Source organism: Vidua chalybeata, chromosome 3 (genome assembly GCF_026979565.1).
Source record: "Vidua chalybeata isolate OUT-0048 chromosome 3, bVidCha1 merged haplotype, whole genome shotgun sequence".
Taxonomy (NCBI): domain Eukaryota; kingdom Metazoa; phylum Chordata; class Aves; order Passeriformes; family Viduidae; genus Vidua; species Vidua chalybeata.
In genome coordinates, this window is record NC_071532.1 from 4,886,266 (window position 1) to 4,902,603 (window position 16,338).

Here is a 16,338-nt window from a genome sequence, read left to right on the forward strand (position 1 = left end):
GAGCACAGTATTCAAGCAGGAAATACACACTTAACACCTGTCTTTGGTGCTGCTACTTTCTTGTTCCTCTTTTAAGAGGATCTGAGAAGGGTGATTTCTCACCCTGTGTGTAGTGCAGTTACATGGAGGTTTCCTGCTTCAGCCCCAGGACACAGCTGTCCCCCTTGGCAGCTGTCAGATGGATTTCTGATACGGCTTTTTTTGGGGCTGTCTGCACAACTGGCAGCAGGCAGAGAGAGGCTTTCCTGCCTGGTGCTTGGTGAGTAGAGCCTCTCTGTGCCACCTACTTCACTTTTATGGCACAAAGAAGTTGGGGTCTGTGCGTGTGTGGAGCGAGGTGCCGGCAGCAGGGGAGCACGTGGGGTACAGGCAGCACACCTGTCCCCTGCCATGGTGTGTTATTGGCCTGTTTGTGCCACGTGCAGCAAGTTTTGTCTCCCTGCATTTGGGGCCAAGGCTGTCTGATCCCACACTGCTGTGCTGGGCTCCTTATCACCCAGACCCAGGGTTTGGCCAGCCCCGCGTTCTTGTGATAATCCACATCTGCTTCAGAAAGACGACCGTGTTCTCTGGCACAGGGCATGGGGATGGGGCCATCAGAAATAGTCAACAATCCAGCCATACAACCAGGGTGATTTCCCTAAACTCCATGTTCACGTTTGCTACAGGCTTTCAAAGCACAAAAACCTTCTAAACCTTTGGTCCTCACAGAAAAAACAACTGGCAGACACCCAAGTTTCATTTGCATGCCCAATTACCCAGCTCATCAGCTTTCCTGTTTGTTGGTTCACCCTCACGGGAGGGATGTCCACACTTCCCTATGCAGCTTCTCTGCTGACAGGCACAGAGCTGTGTCTGTGTTTCTGTGATGGGTGAGCTTCACCTTAGCAGGCGTGAGGAGCAAACCCTGCAGGCACAAGTCCACGATGGGCCCAGGCAGGTCACCAGCCAGCTTTTACCTCTCCCCAAAGCACACAGCATCTTGCCCCGTTTTTCAGGCACTGTGGTGGTGTTCTTGCACAAATCAATCCAAAGGTAAGAACTTGTGATCTGACCCACCTGTAATTAAAGTTGAATTTAGTTCACATGCTGACTGATCTTAGGTGAGAAATAAGTGTAGTCTGTGCAGACCTCGTGCCTCTACGATAAGCCATTTGTAGATTGCTTTTTATGACCCGACATATTTTGTTCTTAAGCTTTGGGATTTGAAACAGGGGAACAAAACATTATTTTATGTGCTTTTGGTATTTTGCAGTCAGGTGTACTTAGAAGTTGAACAGAACATATAACTCCTTATGAGCTGCTTAAGATCAAAATTTTTTACTTGGCGAATTGTCAAGTCCTGCGAGGGATCCTGGAGGAATAAAGTGTCTACTCTAGGTTATTTTTTAGCACTGTTCACACTTGAAGTAAGAACCTGCCCCTTGCCTTGCTGTAACAGGGTTGCTGGCATCACTTAACTATGTGCTTTAAGTATATGCTTGGAGATAAGTTAATGTTTAGTTACTGAGGCCCATGCCTGACATACTGTACAAATTATGGAGGGTTTGGTTTCCTGGCCACATTTAAACATTGGAGAACCATGTTGTTTAGGCTTTAGTATTGCTTCCTTTGGTTTTGTTTTCATCAGGATGGAAAAGCTGATTTAAAGAAAAAAAAAAAAGAATTGATTTCTGTTTGGTTTTCAGTCTTTTTTCATCTCTTTGCTTCTTCAAAGTCCAGTCAGTTCTTTCTTTAAGAAAAATAATCATCCTGCTATGAAAAGCTGAAAAGAAATAGCCTTCTTTTCCCAACAGCATGAGCCCATTTGTATATGTGATATTTTACTCCTGATAAAAGCAAGTTTGCTTTTACTTTACTCAAGGTTTTCATCCACCAAAGAGTTCCAACTGTGCAAGAACTGATGCACAGTTAGCTGTTCCATTGATCTTATTTGACCACTTCTTGAGCGTCTTTGCTGCATGAGAGCTTGCTCTCCTGCTTTCAGACAGACAGCTGTATTGTCAGCTTTTGAGGAGAAAATGTTGCTGTTTCGTTCATGCTTGGTGGAATGTAAACTCCAGAAGACAAATTATTCTTGCAGCAATCCTCCTAATGAACTTGTAGTGCATCAGGGAGAGAGAGAGGCTGAGGTATTTCCCAGCAGACAGGTGTTTGATGAAGTCCCATGTCCTTTACAGCTGCTGTCAAGGCTGTGGGAAAACTCCCTGTGTGGCAAGAGCCATGCAACCAAAAAGGCCAAAGTCCTTATCTGGGCCACGTGTTAATCTCCCTCTTGTTTTCAAAGATTTGACTCTGCTGCTGCTTTTCTTGCTCTGGTTTGGATTTGCACGTCCCATGCCATTTGTGGAACAACCACAGCCTGGTTTAATGTTTGCCTGGGTAACTGTGGCAAAAATGGGGGGAAGTTAGCAGGGCACAGCCTGGAGGGAGCTGCAGCTTCCTTGGAGCTGTGCAAAGAACATGGGATGGGGAGCAGCTATCCAAATGTTTTTTTGCCACAATTAACTGGCTCTGGGTAAAGTCTTCTGTTTCCTTACCATAAGAGTTCTTGTGTCTCTGTGATGCCTTCTACTGGCAGTATTTTCAGCTGATACCCATCACATTCCTGCCCTTGCCAGCAGTGGTCCTGCCATGACCCCAGAGATCAGCTTTTATTCCTGTTTTCCTTTCTGACACAGAAAACCAAGAGCTGTCATTTGGCTAGGGGAACATGTGCTCTTTGCCCATAAGGGGAGAAAGGAATAAGAGCATTAAAACCAACTATAAGATACCACAAGAAGCTTGGAAGAACGCTCTGCTCGGTCCAGTTCATGATTTTAATTTCCTGTATGCAGATACATACTGGATGGTCAGAAAGAGTGTACATCACTTTGCATGCTGTCCTCTCTGCACTAACCTGATGCTACATTGGCATTTCTGTGTGAAGGCCCTACTGGATTCACGTGTTCCATAGGAGCTGCCTGTACTTTCCATCTGTGTTGTCCCAGTCCTTGCAGAGAAGTCTGCCCTGTGATACTGTTCTGCTCTGCCTTGCTGATCAGGGAAGCTGGCCTTGCTGTGCTGAAGGGTTAAGCCATTCTCATAAGTGGATTTTGCTGATTGGATTGTCCTTCATGTTGATGCTGCGAGTGAAGTGTAATCACATGAGCAATGTTAAAAACCTGCCTGACACTGGAGGCCATAAGCTGGTGCTGCAGGTGGTGTGGCTGGACCATTTTCCGTAGCCACTGGGCAATGGGTGTGTATAACCAGCTTTGTGTGTGATTGCCTCTGGTGGCCCTGCCCAAAAGGTGAGGTGTGGCAGCAAGCATCTGTCATCTCTTTCATGTGAGCCCAGGAAGATGGCATCCAGACCTCTGGACACACAGCAAGCTTCATCCTGCTGGAGAATCTTCCGTGCTACACACTTCACCCGTGCCAATGTGCTTGCCTTTGAAGAAGGCATTCTGTTTCTGAGAGTAAGATACATTGGTGCATTAATTTAAGAAGTTCCCCACGACATATTTAATTTTCCTGTTTGTCTTTTACAGAAACCTGTTTCCTGCAAATCTTGTTGCTGCAGCTTTCGAAACGGTAAGATCTGTGTGGACTTTGGACATGAGCTACAGTGCATAGGCTCTTTTATTGGAAGAGGACTAGAAAGGTGGTGTAGAAAATACCAGAGGTTAATTTACTTACAGAAGGTAGAGTTTTTAAAAGCACATGATATAGTCAGACATACAACTTCCATGGCAAAGTTATTTGAAAAATATTCCTCAAACAAAAGCATATTCAAAGGCCATCTTTTCTACCTTCACCAAAAACATTATTTAAACTTTGGGTGCCATGTTGGGCAGTAGTGGCAATCCTGTGCCAGGCTGCTCACCATTTTGCAGGAGAATCCTAGCTGAGAATCCTTTGGCTATGTAGTTTAGAGCTGGGCTCAGAACAGACAAGGCTGAAGACCTTTAGGCTCCCATGTGTGTAAGCATTACCTGTTGCCTGATGGTTTTATTCAGTAGTTTCCATTGTATCCCTTGCTGGATTAATTTCTCAGCCTGGTTTCTCTTCCAACAGAGACTCTGTGGTGGGATGATAACTGGCACCAGAACATAGTGTGGTTTAAACTGATGGATAGGTGCTGTAAGGCTCCAAAAAGATTTTGATTTAGTTCTCAATGCTAATTTTATATGTCAGGATAGAGAGTGTTGAGAATACTGTCATGGGGCAGAGTGATTCTTTATGATACAGGAGCAAAATAATAGCTTTTGCCTTTGTGGTGGGTTTGCTTTTGTATCAAAACCAATGGCAAACTCTTAAAATCAAGTTCCATTTTACATGAATATGTAATACAGTACAAGTCAATATTCCATGAGTAAAACCAGAAGCAGTACAAAAATAACACTATGAAAAGGATATTTTGTGATGCCTGTAGTGTCAGGGTTGTGTGTGTTCAGGGATGAAATAAAGCAGTCCTCTTTTCCTCTGTGCTGCTGTTGTCACAGGGAATTGACAAGGACAGAAGCTTTTCCTTCCCTCCTTTTATATTTAAAGAAAACAAGCCCAAAGAAGTGCCCTGCTTTTGTGAGGTGTCTAATTTGTTTATCAAAGTAAATTGTTGCCCTAGATTTTAGATAAATTGCTGACAATTTTAATGCCTGCCTCACCATTTTTGTTTGGTTGTGTTTTGTTTCTTACCTGCAGTATGCAACAGACTATCAGATGCTGCCCAGGAACACAACCTCTGGAAATATCACATGGGAAAAGGTAAGGTCATTTCTTAGATTTTAAACAAATTGTTGTCAGTAATATTTGACTACTTCACAGCCTTTAATCCTTTCCAGCAGTCTTGAGAAAGAAACAAGTACTTTTATTTGCCTGGAACTGAGACGCACACAAGCTGAATGAGTACCTACAGTCACAACAGAAAGCTGTGGTTAAGAGGAGAGTTGAGCTCAACTGATGTGACCCTTGACACTTTATTTTTTTAGGCCATGCTTTCTTAGACCTGGTCTCACTTGATCTAAATTTTAGTCAGTCTACCTAATGTTTCCAAATAACTTCCTGTAGACTTGGAACTAAATAGCAATCAAGCTGGCTGAGTATGTCCCTTAAACCTTACTCTTCATTAAGAGTTTGGAGAGAAAGTTTTTTTTCCCCTCTACCCAAGGCTCTTAAAAAAAAAATAGACTTGTTGGGTTGAGAATTTTTTCTCATTGCTGAAATTTTGTTTGAAGCAGTAACAAGTGGTCTGAAGGAGTAAAAATTACAGACAGAACATTGCAAATAGGCTACTGTTGCAATGGTGTCACAAAAGGAACTGGTGTGTAGGTACAGAGTGGTATCTTCCATACGTAGCTGGTAGGACTTCCAAAGATGCTCTGTGCCCCACTAAGTGTCATTTCTCCTGCAGACAGGGCTATCAAACATGTTTATTATTGGCCAGAGCCAACATGTTGCAGGCCCAGCAATAATTACTGTTGTTTTACACACAGCATGCTGTGAAACAACATGGGCCCCAGGGTCCCAGCCTGCAAGGTGTCACCTTCCTCCAAATAAAATGTCTCATGTGCTGCCATGGGATTTTTGGGAGACTGGTCTGAGAAATTGCTTTCAAGGTGATTTTCTCTTCCTCAGGCTCATTCTGGCTGTCTGAGCTCAGTATCAGATGTTGGGTTACTGCATTTTTAATATTATTTGAATTCCTCTAGGGCAAGAGACTTGTAATCTTTGCATTTGTCATGGAAGGGCTCAGCTGGGGTTTGCCCACCAGTTTGTAAAACCATCAAGGAAAAAGCAGTTTATGCTCACCCAAAGGGACTCTGGAGCATATCCCTGAGCACAGGAAGCATTGGCTTCATCACCTTCTCCTCCCCATGCATGATGTGTGAGCAGGTGACACAGAACAGTGTTTGTGAACTCTGCTTCCAGCCCTGGGCTGAACTTTCACCAGCCCGGGTGACAGGTGACTGGGATAACACAGGAACTGAGCAGGGGCAAAGCTGTGCCGAGCCTGGCATCACAGGGGGAGCAGCTCCACGGGGGAAGGAGGCAGCTCCCCCTGCCAGTGCCTGCTGGATGGCATTAGCCCGGATCCAGATCCGCCGTCATCCGTGTGACACCTTGTCACTGCAGAGTCCCAAAAGAGCATTTCTCTCTCCATGCCCTCGGGCAGGGCACGCCCCTGCAGCTCCGTGCTGCTCAAACACATTCGGTGTTGTTGCAGAGTGCTGAGTTATTTGACATTTAAGCAAGGGTAAGTGAAAGGGGAGTAAGTCTTTCATTTATCTTCACTGTCAGGGTTGATATGGGTTCCGTAGCAACCAAGCATGGATTAAGGCTAACCATATCCATTGAACAGAGTGCTGGCTGTCAAGTACTTTTTAAATGTTTGTTCAACACCATCACTTTTCCTTAAGAGATAAGAATGCATCTTTTGGCCCTTTAAAATGCAACATTATTGTTTTCATTTTTCCCCTCTCTTTCCTTCTCATCAGTCTCCTCTTTGATGTAACATCAGAAAAAATATTCTGAATATGCCACTGGTGTCAGTTTTTGCCAACAGTTGTGATGATGTAAAGGTTATTTCTGCTATTACTTTTCCAAAACCTTTTTTAAGTTGTTGGAGCAAAACCAGACTGACCTTCTTTAATTCCAGAAGACGCCCTACTGTCTCTAGGGAAGAACAGACCAAATAAAGAGAGCATCATCTCAGTTTTTGTTAGCTCAGTTTTAGTACTGGTCTGACCATAGTATTTATGAATAGATGAGGATTGAGTTTGGAAAGAAGAGTATGATTTTTGGATATCATAGTGACAGAAGTTTGTTTCCAGAGGAATAAGATCATATTCCTATCTGCTTTTTTCTTTCATCAGCAGAATATTTGAGTGAAGAGGAGAAATATTTTCCTTCAACTTTCCATATGAATAGTGTAGAGCAAAAATTTCCATTGATTATATTTCCCCCTTTACTAGGTAGGGGTTACTAGGCTCTGTCTTCTCTCACTGATGAAGTGAATAGTGGGACATATACTTGTTTGCTCAGCCATGTCCTTTTTTGTTGTTTCACATGCTCACCTCATGTTTACCCAGCTTTTATGGCTACATCCTCTCTGTCTCTTTGGCAGCAAGACTTCCTGGGGCACAGACTATCTCACTTTACCATCTGCAGCACAGGGAGCCTGTGGGGACTCAGTTCCTCTTTGGACAGGAGTAAAAATACACAAACCAGTGGTTGCTCTTCTTCCTCACATCACATGGCTGCATTTTCTTTTCGGCCACCTACTACTGGGACTGTTCAATGTCAGCAGTTGTTTCCTTGATAAGCATTTTGTTTCAAGAGCTAAAAAACAATGGGATCTTCAGAGAGATTCAAGGACCAGAAGAGCTCCATGAATCTTCCTAAGAGAATGCATAATTTCAGGCAAACAATAACGTGTCCCATAGCTTGTCCAGGAACAAAGTTCTCATTAAAGCTGTTTTTGTTTGGTGTCCACAATGCTGCTTGGTTTGGCTGCCCCTTTGGGGTGATGCACTCTTGTGTGAGAGTACAAAAAGGCTGTTCAGCATCTGCCAGTTTTAGAGGCTGGGATTGTGAGGATCTTCCGCTGAAGGTTTTCTGCTGGGCTCATTCCGTGTGGTGTCACAACGAGGTGGAATTCCCTGAATGCTGCAGATCGTCCCCTGGATTTGCAGGGAGGAATTTCTTGCAATAAATTACTGCTCTAGGCAAGTGGTGCATTTTCTGCCTACGTCTGCAGTGTTGGGAGGTGATGGTGAGTGTTGCGTGTTGTAAAGAAATCAGTGAGAGAGAGACAAGGGGAGAGCAAGGCCTGAAAATGGGGACAGGGTGGCAGCGAATAGAGGGAGAGAGCTCACAAGCTTTTGGCAGCCAGTCATCTTCTGGTCACCAAGAGGTCAGGAGGTCCCCAGATCACAGATTCTAGGCTTGAAGTGCTGGTGAGTGTGAGCACTTGGAGAACAGCAGCAGCAGTTACCACAGTGCTGGGAGCAAGGTGGACAGAGACCTCTCCAAGGGTGAAAGAAGACCATATACTCTCATTTTGGAGAGTACAGAGTTTCTCTCCCAGCAACATCCAGGTCAGAATGCTGGGCTCTTAAAGCATTGAAACACTGAATTTCTGTTCCATAGCAAAGTTTTATACATTTTTTTTTTTCAGAATGGGAACCAAAACAAAATTCACTGGTTTTGGGACCTTTTTTTTTTTTAAGGAATGGTTTGGGCCTATTATGATAAAATTCTGTTCCAGCTGAACTTTTCATATTACCCCTGTATCAAATGAACCCAGTATAAAATGATATATATTACAAAATAACATCCCTGTGTACACAGATTATTTGTTTGATTAATAGGAGGGGGTCATTTGTTTTGTCTTAACTTTTCTAACCACAGAAGAGTTTAGAGCTTTCAGTCAGAAAAACCAGAATATAGCCAAAACTATCCAGACAGAAAAGTGTTAGTGTATGTGACAGCATGTGTCTTCAGACATCTCTGGAGATACACTGTACCTCATGCTTAATATCTGTCCATGTTTTCAGTTCTTTCAATCAGGAATCAAATAAATAGGGGTAGCTTAGCTCTAAACAAACAACTACCATAAAAATTGCAGATTCCATATCTAATTTTTTTTTACCTAGTGAATAAAAAATGCCAGCACCATCACATTTTGTAAACACTTCTCTTAACAGCAGTTTAACCTTCCTGCTTTTGTGTATAATTTACATTTTATCCCTTTCCCTGCAGGACTTTGTTTCCACCTGCCATTGAGAGACAGTCCAGTTCAGCAGTGTACTTCCAGAAAAAACATCAATCTTAAGCAGGCTGGTTTTATCAGATTTAGGAGATCAGTATCCTGAGTTCTTTAGTCAATACTCATTTCAAGCTTTTAGCTCAGAATGTATTTTTCTTTCCTTGTGTTGAGCTAGTGTCCACTTAAACTAGCCAAAAGGCCAAAACTTGTACACAAACTTCATCTGTTATAGAAGTTCTTCCAAATAAAACAACCATTTGACATGTTTGTACTGCCAAGTTGGAGAGAAAAAAACCCACTTTGTCAAAACAATTATATTTTTATGTAGCCACAAGAGTACTCATTCAGTTCTATGATACTACATTGCCAAAGAGAACTCTGGCTGTCTTTGAGAAGCAAACCATGAAGGACTAAGAGAGCAGACCTGTGGGTAGACTAGTTTTTGTCAATAGGAGGATCCTGTTTTTATCCTCTTTTCCCAGGCAGTGACTGATTTCTGAGAAGGGGAACAGGTATCTCTCTTCTGTTCCCTATCTCCCACGGCTGACATGGACAGATGAAGGAGTAGGTTGCCACAGTTTGATGCCTTTCTCTGCCTTTCTCCTCTCCTTCTGCTTCATAACATTGGTTGTTTTCTCATGGTTTTCACCTTGGTATCATCATTGCACTAAAGTCCTGAGTCAACTGGGGAGTTGTCTTGTTCAGGTCACTGAGAACACAAATATTATATTAAAGGGCACATGGGGAGGTAGTAGCAGGCCCTTTCCTCCTCAGTGAATCCATGCCAGCTCATAACTAGGGAGGTTTGTACCTGAACTGCATCCAGATCTCCTGGATTCCCTTCAACAAAATAGGCCCTACCTTTCCAAAATAGGTTCTGCTTGTTGATTTCAGATCAATCAGACAGCAACAAAATGAGCTGACCCTTTTGTTAGGTTTTCTCCTATTCTCACAGGTAACAAGCCACTTTTTTGTCTCTGCAGGTCCCTATCGGTACTGAGATCAGAGGGATGAACATCCTGGGACTGGTGCTGTTTGCTCTGGTTTTAGGAGTGGCACTGAAAAAGCTTGGCCAGGAGGGGGAAGATCTGATTCGCTTCTTTAACTCATTCAATGAGGCAACAATGGTCTTGGTTACCTGGATTATGTGGTAAGTGTGTGACTGCAGGTACATCTGCACTGCAGTGTTATGCCCAGATCAGCAAACTCACATTTCATCTCTCTGTTCTGCTGTTTCCTGTGAGATCCCTCATCACAGCAAAAGTGAATCTTGTGATGTCACACAATGGGGTCTTTTCTCCTTGCTTGTGCCCTGTAATGAGACAGTCACTCATAGCTTAAGGTATCAGGCTAGAGAACTTCAAAGGGTTGCCTATAAATCCTCTCCAGGACTCCTTTTTGATTATTTAGTGGAAAGAAAACTCAGTATTTCCTAAGGCTGATTTCTTTTTCTCTTGCCTGTTAATGTGCAAATACATTATTTCACTTAATTCCTTGGAGTCTGGAAAAGTTTATGGGCTGACTGGTGCTCTGATCAATCCCACAAAGCTTTTGAGGCCAAAAAAAGTCTGTAAGTTAGGAACTGGAGCATGCTAATCTTTCTCATTAGGCAAGAAACCAGCGTTGGAGGAGGCAGGCACCTCTAGAGAGTGGTTCAGGCCACCTAAGCTGGGGTAGGAGCAGCCCCCTGGCTGGGTTTTCCATCAGGTGGGATGAACCTGGGCCTCAGAGCAGTATCATGGCTGTCCTGGGTAGCTGTATGGAGTTGGGCTGCTCCTGTGAAACAGCAGTACTAATACCTCACATACAGAGTTAAAAATATTCATAAAGATAGCTAGCAAACAAACTAACAGTGGGACATTTCTCACTACCTTTCCAAAGCTGGTTGAAAAGCTGTAAATGTACCTAATGTATTAAATGTGTATTTAAATGTATTTCTTTTTTCCTTCATTCTGCATTTTTCATTCCTACTGTTTTTCTCTCCCTAAGAAGTAGGGTTTGAACAAAACACCTGATTTTACACAGGCAGATCTCTGTGTTAGTTGCTACCATAAGGGATTGAAAAATTCAGTCTCCAAGCAGCTTAAGCTTTTTGCTCTTGAATGTAATTCCTTGGACACTGAATACTGATAAGAGGCATTTCATGTATTCAGCTTATTACAGTGCTAGCACTTCAAGCCAATCAGTTGGTATGTAATCCTTTATTTTGTGGATTACAGAGACCACTGCTGACCATTAACAGTGAAGCCCTTACTTGTTCTCTTTTCTTCCTTAAGGCTCTTGTGTAGTCCTGGTATTTATTCAAAATCTGTCAAGCTGCATGTGCTTCCCAAGGGATACTTTGGAATGGTGAAATCCTACTGGCAGCAAAGGCAGCTTGAGCTCGTATCTGGTCCCATTCAACAGCCACTCTCTTGTTTTAGCAGCACTTGGGTCTCAACTTTCAGTTCTTTCCTCTCCAGCCTCCCTCTTCAAGGGGAGGAATTCAGTGTTCAGAGCTTGTGAAGGACCAGGGCTCAGCTGGATCTGGCTAATCAGGATCCTCAGAAAGACAGTTCAGAGGCAGAACTGCAGAGGCTAAGTGGGGAATGTTCTACAGGCTCCCCTAGAAATTTGGCCAAGGGATAGAGGATGTTCACATGGATCTGGGACATAAGGAGATGTTCTCTGCATGGAACAGAGGAGCTGCAGAACCACTGAGGGAGAGGCAGGCCAGGAAGAAGTGAGTGATCTGAGCAGCCTTAAGGCTTGCCCACCTGTCCACACCTTTGCATGCTTAACCAAACCTTCTGAAGTTTGTCCTGACTCCACAAATCAGCTTCTCTGAACATGGACATTGGATTCTTTATTCCCGAGATGTACAGGCAAATCTTTTGTAGTCACACATTTTCCTGGGGGCAGGATTTTGGGGAGCTGGGTGATTTTTTAGTATTTCTTAATCTTAGAAGAAAGGGATGAAGTGTGGACAGCATCAGCAGAGGTACTCACACAAACATCCCAGCAGAGCTAAGGAAGGAGCTGGCCCTGGGCCTGCAGTGATTCACACAGTTTGTTTAGAGCTGCTGTGCTGTTGGTGCAAGGACAGTTCAGGCTTTTCAGGGCTACTGGGACCAGAGGTGTGGCTGTGGCCTGCAGGTGGCCCTCCCCCTGGAGCAGATCCGAGTGCTCTTGACAAAGGAAACTTCAAACAAATGCTGATGTGGCGTGTTTCTAGATAAGAGTCATGGATGTGTGTGTGTGCCTGGCTGTTGGCTTGGGGGGGCTCTGGAAGCCTGATCATTTAACTTAGTCCTTTTTAGGCAAATAGCAGAGTTAATTGCTGCCTTTGGCACATGCATCAGCAGCCTTTAGCTGAGCTCTCTGGTATGTGCACAGCTTTTTCTTAACCTCCACGGAGTTGGCACCCAGTGTGTCTGTGATTTTAATGACCTGACTCTGTACTCGTGCTGGGAGTTTCTGCATGTCTGAGACCCAACTCTTTGACCCCTGTCTCTACTCCAGTGATGTGATGCTGCTCCCTTCCCCTTCCTTCCCTCCCCTTCCCTCCCCTCCCCACTGGTGTCTTGTCCTGGTGGCTCCTGGCAGCATTTCTGCTTCCCACTCACCTTCCCTTTGGCACTCTCCTTGCCCTGTCTCTGAGGGCATAAGTGAACAGACGTTTTAAAATTTGACTGCTTACCATCCACCAAACAAGAGTCTTAGAAAAGCCTTCTAAATTTGCCTGACCTGAGCCTCTGGTGAATAGGGAACTATCCTTCAATAGGTGCAGCAGATTGTTTAGGGGAATGTTATCTCCAGGACAGAAAATGCCATGTTTACCAAGGCTTTTTGTTTGTACTTAATGACAGCCAATATTTCATTTACACAGGTATGTACCTATTGGCATTATGTTCCTTGTTGGGAGCAAGATTGTGGAAATGGAAGATATTGTGCTTCTGGTGACCAGTCTGGGAAAATACATCTTTGCCTCTATCCTGGGCCACATCATCCACGGAGGAATCATTCTGCCACTTATTTATTTTGCAGCCACACGGCAAAATCCGTATCGTTTTCTCTTAGGACTTATCACACCACTTGCCACTGCCTTTGCCACTTGCTCCAGGTGGGTTTCTGTGCCACTTCTGGGACTGTAGCCTGGTTATGTTTGTCACCCTAAACTGGCTGTATCAGTTTTAGTTTAAGGTGTGAATGTTGTTCTTGAGATTGCAGAAAGAGTCTTCTGAGCATAGAGAGTCCCACTGCCACACAGCACATGCTGATTATCAGTTGTTGAAAAGAATTCCTCAAAATGTTGGGGCTGTTGAATGATGCTGAGTTGGAAATAGCTTGGGAAAAAAAAATAAAATTGTCTTTAAATGATCCTGCCAGCTGTCCTTTCAATTTTAAGTGAAGTGAGTGTCAGTAGTGAGTGACTTTGTCCTCAGAAGTTTATTTTGTAAGTTTAGAAGGACCTGGAACAAATTTAAACTCGTAGGAGCAAAGCAGACTTGCTTGCTAGTGTAAAGGCATTTAGCATTTATTTCAAAGATCTGGCCTGATCAGCTTTTATTTGTCATAACCAAATAATTGAGTGTGTCATTTATGCTTTTCTCAAGTACAAACACCTGATCAAATGACATATTATATAAAATCATTTCAGGTCATCCCCAAAAGCATGTTGCATGTCTGTCAATAGAGCTGAAGTACTATTTATAAACTCCCTCCTTCTGCATAGTAAGAGAGGGTTTATGAATAAAACCATGTAATTTATAATGCAAGAAGTAAATCCAAGAGTGATGTTTTAATTATTTTTCTGTTCATTTGTGAAGATATTATTATCATAGAATCATAGTGGTTTGGGTTGGAAGGAACTTTAAAGATCATCTAGTTCCAACCTCCCCTGCTATATTTCCATCTGTTACTGTATGTTTGTAGTTTGAGGCTTGCTCATTCTACAGCCATGTAATGCTGCATACTGTGTTAAGTCATGAGTTCTTGCTTGTGGGAGATTAAAGTCCTTATCAGCTATTTCTGGATGAAAGCAGATTATTAAATGCCTCTGCTCAAAACCCAGCAAGGAGGGTCCCTCATTGCCATCATGCCAGAGAGGAACTGTAAAATGGCATTGTTGCCTTGACAGTCCTGTCTGCAGCATGCTAGAAACATGAAAGCCATGACAGTGCTGGGGCATTCAGAGCACCCTGGTGCTCTGTGTTCCATTTCTTCCTGTTCTGTTTCCAGCTCTGCCACGCTCCCGTCCATGATCAAGTGTATCGAGGAGAACAACGGAGTTGACAAGAGGATCAGCAGGTTCATCCTTCCCATTGGGGCCACTGTAAACATGGATGGAGCTGCTATTTTCCAGTGCATGGCAGCTGTGTTTATTGCTCAGCTGAATAATGTCGACCTCAACCCTGGGCAGATCTTCACAATTCTGTAAGTTACTTGCAACCACATTCTTCTGGCCCCCAGACACATTCAAGCTGTGGTCTCTCCGTTAATAGCTAACAGTTAGCATTCCACATCTCTGACCTAAAGCTTACAAACTGCTATGTAACATAATTATAGGGTGATTAAAGGATGGAGTCTTTAAACCTTTACAAGATTTGCCAGAATCTCGATTTAATAAAAGGTGGAACCTGGGAGGGGTAATTGAATTCTGAAACAGTCTTTGAGCTGTTTAAAGCTCTTTCTCACATGGAATTCCTCTCCTTCCTTAAGCATCTCACTCCTCCATCCTCCAGTCACCATAAGGCTGGGTAATTGAGGCATTCTGCATTGCCCAGAAAGCAGCCCCTTATTCCCCCTCTGGATGTCTTAGAAAATTCTCCTGCCAGCTCCTTGATTCCTTATGCATTTGTTTTCTACTAAAGACTCTGTTCCTGCTTATCTCTGTCCTTCCTACCATCACATTGCTGGCTTTCCTGGTCAGATCTCTTGTTGTTCCCCTCCTGACTGCTTTGCTCCATTATCCCCTCCACCACCCCAGTGCTACATTCTTCTCTAAGACTGGAATATCCTCCAATGTCCCATATCACATGAAGTGTCATTATCTTCATTTTTCTCCTCAAAATCCCTTAAATGAGGATGCTACAAGCAGTTCTGGCTCCTCACTGTGCCCATCCACCTCACAGCTGCATCAGCCACATGCCTCCTAGAGCTGTTTCCTGGCACTTTTTTACCCTTCCTGGCCAGGTTTTATTTCCTTCTTGATTGTGTTTCCCAGTATGTTGTTTGTCTATTTAAGGCAGGGCTGGGGCACTGGGGTTTTTTTGGTGTGTAGCCAAATCAGCTCTTCTACTCTGAGGTACTCTCAGTGAATCAGGTGTGAAGACAGGTCTGAGGATGATGCAGTGATAGCCCAAGGAGAGCTCAGTTGCAGACATCTGCACACAAAAAGGTGTGTTGAGCACATGCACTGCAGGTTTCCAGCTCCTGATTTAGGGGCTGGGTTGGGATGCAAACGAGACACAGAGAAGGTGCTGTGCCCTGCATGGCAGAGTTTGCCTTTATACACGTGGGGTCAGGAGCTGTAAGTCCCTCAGCATACTGGAGCTGGGCATGTTAGTAAGGCAGCAGGATGGTGTTGTGTTGGTTGTTTCTGACCCTGAAAAGGCAGCAGGATGGAGTTGTGTTGGTTGTTTCTGACCCTGAAAAGGCAGCAGGATGGAGTTGTGTTGGTTGTTTCTGACCCTGAAAAGGCAGTGCTGGTGTTGAACCCAGAGCCATCCCCACGGTTTCTGCTGCGGATCCCTGCTGAGCCCCTGTCCTCTGTCCGTTCCTTTGCATCAGCAGGCAGGAAGGGGTTTGCCTGGGAAGCGAGCGCTCCCCGCGTCCCATGCTGGAGCGTTTGTTTACAGCTCCCATGGCAGGGAAGCACACGACAGAGTGCAGCAGGGCAGAGCTGGGAGCTCCTCTCACCAGGCATGGCTGTTGATTTGCAGCGTGACGGCCACGGCGTCCAGCGTGGGAGCAGCCGGGGTCCCCGCCGGAGGCGTCCTCACCATCGCCATCATCCTGGAGGCCATCGGGCTGCCCACCAACGACCTGTCCCTCATACTGGCCGTGGACTGGATTGTGTGAGTACTGCAGGCCTCACCTACCTGCTGTTGGGAGGCACAGAAACATGGAATTACAGAATGGCTAAGGCTGGGAAAAAAACGTTCAGGTTTTGTCAATGTAGCACCACCCACCATGCTCACCATTAAGCCGTGTCATGGGGACTCCACCACTTCCCTAGGCAGTCTGTTCAAATGATTCAAACTCTCCCCATGAAAAGATTTTCATAATATCTAATCTAAACCTCCCCTGGTGCAATTTGAGGCCATTTCCTCTCATTCTGTCACTTGTTAAATGGGAAAAGAGTGACATCCACCTCACTACAGCATCCCTGTAGCATGTTTAGCTGGAAACGGGGTCAAAGTCCAGAATAAAACCCAGTAGAAAATAATTCTTACATGATGCCTGCCTACAGGACAGGTAACTTGTGATGGGCAATGGAAAAGGTGGTGCCTTCCCATTTAAAGCAGTCAGTATGCTAAAATCCCTCTTCAAGCTTTTTTATTCAGCCTTTGTAGAAATGTATTTCTTCTTGGCTTCAGTTCCCA

General features: G+C 44.3%; 1 protein-coding gene across 2 annotated transcripts in view; it reads left to right on the plus strand.

Moving 5' to 3' along the window:
- SLC1A4 (solute carrier family 1 member 4) overlaps nucleotides 1–16,338 on the plus strand; it is a 33,865-nt gene that overhangs the window by 6,184 nt on the left and 11,343 nt on the right. For both annotated transcript variants that reach the window (XR_008429757.1, XM_053937324.1), the window contains exons 2-7: nucleotides 3,534–3,576; nucleotides 4,687–4,749; nucleotides 9,736–9,902; nucleotides 12,621–12,854; nucleotides 13,973–14,167; nucleotides 15,676–15,810. Coding sequence is in view for 1 of the 2 variants with exons in the window: in XM_053937324.1 (XP_053793299.1) it covers nucleotides 3,534–3,576; nucleotides 4,687–4,749; nucleotides 9,736–9,902; nucleotides 12,621–12,854; nucleotides 13,973–14,167; nucleotides 15,676–15,810 (837 nt within the window). In the remaining variant the exon portion in view is untranslated. The remainder of the gene's footprint in view (nucleotides 1–3,533; nucleotides 3,577–4,686; nucleotides 4,750–9,735; nucleotides 9,903–12,620; nucleotides 12,855–13,972; nucleotides 14,168–15,675; nucleotides 15,811–16,338) is intronic.